This window comes from Arachis ipaensis, chromosome B10 (genome assembly GCF_000816755.2).
Source record: "Arachis ipaensis cultivar K30076 chromosome B10, Araip1.1, whole genome shotgun sequence".
NCBI lineage: Eukaryota > Viridiplantae > Streptophyta > Magnoliopsida > Fabales > Fabaceae > Arachis > Arachis ipaensis.
The window spans coordinates 86,623,728-86,627,604 of NC_029794.2; the positions used below are offsets into that span (position 1 = coordinate 86,623,728).

Sequence of the window (3,877 nt, forward strand, 5' to 3'; positions counted from 1 at the left end):
TCTTTTTTATATATTTATATAAAAATATTTTTTATTTTTATTAAATTATGAGGGTATTTTAGTAAAAATAATGTTAAAATATATATTTTAAAAAAATAAAAATTAAATGCTGACGGAGATAATATAATTCACGTGCCGTTTTATTACTTGTCCACATTTTTATTATATCGGTACGTATAAATTTATCATCGTACCGTAACAAACACCATGATTATATCTCTAATACTCTCTAAAACTTCCATTGTACACATTATATAAATATTCTATTGGCTCCCTATACTTTCCCTTTAATTAATTCAAAATTGCAAATCTCTTGTTTTTATTATTACAAGCAAGCTTCTCATCAATACCACTAGTACACATATCTTGGTCATGAGAATCACATAACAAATATATAAAATCTAAAATAGACCACAATGCAAGAATAAGTTAAACTCGCTTTATTTAAGTTAATGCATGTTGAAGATAATAAGGTAAGAATTTGATAATCACGGAGAAGACCAGAATGGGCGAATCATTGGGAAAACAGCGAACTTCATGAGACCATTGTTGCAATGGAAGCCATTTTTCTCACCGCAAGCAAAGTAGTAAGGCTGCCACTTGTTCAACACGAACTTGAATCCCTCTCCTCCTCCTTGCGTTGCTTTAGCCACCCTCTTCGCCTTCTTAATATCGCACTTCATGAAGCTCCACAAATTCGGAAACAAGTACACGCTGTGTTGGAAAGGGTTCGTCGTATTTGGAGCTTCGTACTTGAATACTGCATCCACCCACATCCACAACCAACTTTACTTTAAAATCACAAAATTTCTTAAGGTTGGCTACGGTATGAATATAGATATATAGATTGATATAGAAACTTATCTAATTGAGAAAGTGCATCAAATCAATTTTAGTTAGTTAATTAATGTTAGCGAACTCTTCTTTAATTTTTAATTTTCAAAAGTTCTCATTTTTTAGAAGACGATTTAGAGGTTAGGGTTAATTAAATTTGGAATTCGGATTAACAATTTATTTTTTAAGATTTAAAATAAATAAAATAATTAAAAGTAAAAAAAATCTAAAACTTACAATTCAAGCTACTGTATTTATACAAGCAAGCTATATAAGGAAATTAGGACTAAGTGGCTTACTAACATTGTTAACTAACTTTCTAACAAATCCAACTAACTTGTTAAATAAAGATCTCGGCTTCTAAATATCTCAACTATCTAGCCGTTTTAAAATCCCAAACGAAATTATTATTAAAATCTGTTATCAAGTATAAAATATAGGCCTATAGTGTAAATGTGTAATGTTATGTAGGTACGAGCAACAATAAAAGAAGGAGAAGATAAATAATATGGCGAAGTTACATGCAATTATTTTTACATAAAGTTAAATAGTTAAAATTTTTTAAATATTTTAATATATTTAACTAAATTATTTTATAATACTTTTTAATTATTAACTTCTCATAAAGGTAATGTCACATGAATTTTTCCCTGAATAATAATTAATAAGAATAATAAGGTATAATAGTGCAATTGTACCTAAGGTATCGTTCAGGTAAAAGGGCGCATTCTTGATGGCCCAATCAGAGTAGTTAAATCCAAACTGCCAATGCTGGGAGCCACCAACGATAATGGTCTTCGCTTCTTGCTGTGTTTTGTTTCCAAATCTGGACCACCAATTATGGCTGTTATTGAAACCAAACGACCAAGGCTTCCCCGGAACCCCCGCCGCCATTGTCCCTCCGATAATGGAAACCGTTACAACTACACAAATCATAACACTCCCAACAAACTTGCCACCCATCGCTTAATTAAGTTAACTAATAAGAATATATTTGGTTATGGTTTGAGTTTTTGGTGTGGTGTTGTACTAAGAAGAAGGTGGTTTATATAGGGTGAGTTACGCATTTGAATTGTATGTAGTAGTAGTGCAGAATAACCGAATTAACTTTTGAATTTTGTAATGGATGTGTGTGTGGTTAGAACCGATTAATACGTTGACTTAGCTTATGTTAATTGAATAATAATCTGTGAAGTTGCGTTGTTTCTTCTCTCAATTTATCAGGACAACTTTTCTTCCTACTTAATCTACCCTCTTTCACATTAGTGCCTGGCCCCTCAACAATAAATTTGATTGACGGTTTAATGTTAGTTTTTTTTCCTTTAATTTTAATTTGATAAGTTACGCATGTTGATAGTAGAGATTGAATGAATTGGTGTGGCCCTACGGGACATATAAAAGATACGGGACATATAATTCCTAACCTTTCTCTTTTTTCTCTTTTCCAATTTTCTTTCTCTGCGTCAGCCTCCGCCGTCCAATTCTCTAGGCTCCAGAGTTATTGCCGTCATTCTACCAGTGTCACTAGCTCACTGTTGCTGACATTGCTGTCCCGTTCAGCATTTCTCCCGCGTAGCTCCATCGCTCGGTTTCTCCTTGCATTGCCGCGTGCTCACATCTGATTCTGTCTTTTTTTTCTGCGTCACTGCTTTATTGGTTGTGTGGTTCTGCCGTTGCATTTCTCTTTTGCCTTTCATCGGCATTTAGTTCTACCTTCTTTTTTAGCGTTTTTCTTCTGCTTCACTAGTTATTTAGTACTCTGTTCTGCTTTTTTCTTCTTCTTTTGCATTCTTCCTTTGGTTTTGTCTTCTTCTTCTTCTTCTTCTTCTGTGAATCTGTGATTCTCTTCACTCTTCAACAATTCATCCTTCGTCCTACTGTCGCTGGGCGTCACACCGCTGCTGGATTCTGCCTCCTAGAATTCTGCAGTTCAGTCTAGGACTCTTGGTACATTCATGATTCACCGAAAGTCTGAAATACTGAATCCATGATCTGCTTGCTTCATTGCTTATTTGCTTTACTGTGTTAGTTGGTTTGTTAATTCTGATTGAATTTGTTCTCTCTATGTAATTGCTAATTTTGTTTCATTAATCTGTTTGTTAATTGTTTTTGTGTATTGACTTATTTTGAGTTAGGAATTTAGAATATTATTAGTTGTTGCTGTTGAAAATTAATTGGAATGACATATGTTTGTCAGTTTTGTATTTATAATTTTATACTGTATTTTTAAATTTTTGTAGAATTGTGAATTATTTAAATTAATCAATTAACTTAAGTTTATAATTTTATCCTATTACTTCATCATTGGAGATTGAATCTCAAAATAATTTATCGACCTCTTCTAACAAAAGGATGTTTTTAGAATTCGAAGTAGAGAGTCTTATAGCAGATCTAGGACAACAACCAAAGATTTCAAGTTATCATCCGAATGACAGAGACAAAGTTAGATATGCATATTTGTACAAAAGTCCTTGTAAACGAAGGACTTATGATTTTTCGTAAACTTCTTGTGGTTCTTCTTTTCGAAGATTTAATCTAAATTGGTTTGATGACATGGCAACTGGTTAGAGTATAGTATATCAAAAGATACTATTTTTTGTCTTTGTTATCTTATAAAACCTAAGACTAAAGGTGGTGATGCTTTTGTAACTAATAATTTTTCAAATCGAAAAAAAAAAGAGAGCACAAACTCATGTTGGAATTCATAATAGTACTCATATATAATCAAGTTTGGAGAAAATGTGAAGCACTTATGAAGCCAAAACAACACATCAGTATTGTTATTGAAAAACAATTTGAGCAAGTTAAAAAGAATTATCAAATTTACTTTACAGCTACAATTGATTGTATTAGATTTCTTTTGCGATAATGATTAGGCTTTTGTGGTAATGATAAGACAAATGATTCTGTTGATCAAGAAAATTTTTTGGAACTTCTAAACTTTGTTGTGCAATATAATGAAGAGATTGATCGTGCTTTCAAAAATACCTGTGAGAATCTTAAAATAAGAGTACCCTCAATTCAAAAAGATATTGTAAGAGCT

General features: G+C 32.0%; 1 protein-coding gene across 1 annotated transcript; it reads right to left on the reverse strand.

The window, feature by feature from the left end:
- Positions 296-1,858, reverse strand: LOC107621919. The gene is made up of 2 exons (XM_016323885.2): positions 1,533-1,858; positions 296-760 (listed from the first exon to the last, which is right to left on the reverse strand). Exons 1-2 carry the CDS (start codon positions 1,795-1,797, stop codon positions 489-491), a joined length of 537 nt encoding a protein of 178 aa, XP_016179371.1. The 5' UTR covers positions 1,798-1,858; the 3' UTR covers positions 296-488.

Coding starts and splice junctions, on each gene's coding strand:
- LOC107621919 (XM_016323885.2), bottom strand. CDS start 1,797: ATGGGTGGCAAGTTTGTTGGGAGTGTTATGATTTGTGTAGTTGTAACG. Junction 761..1,532: donor TTACCTGAACGATACCTTAG/GTACAATTGCAC, acceptor GGGTGGATGCAG/TATTCAAGTACGAAGCTCCA.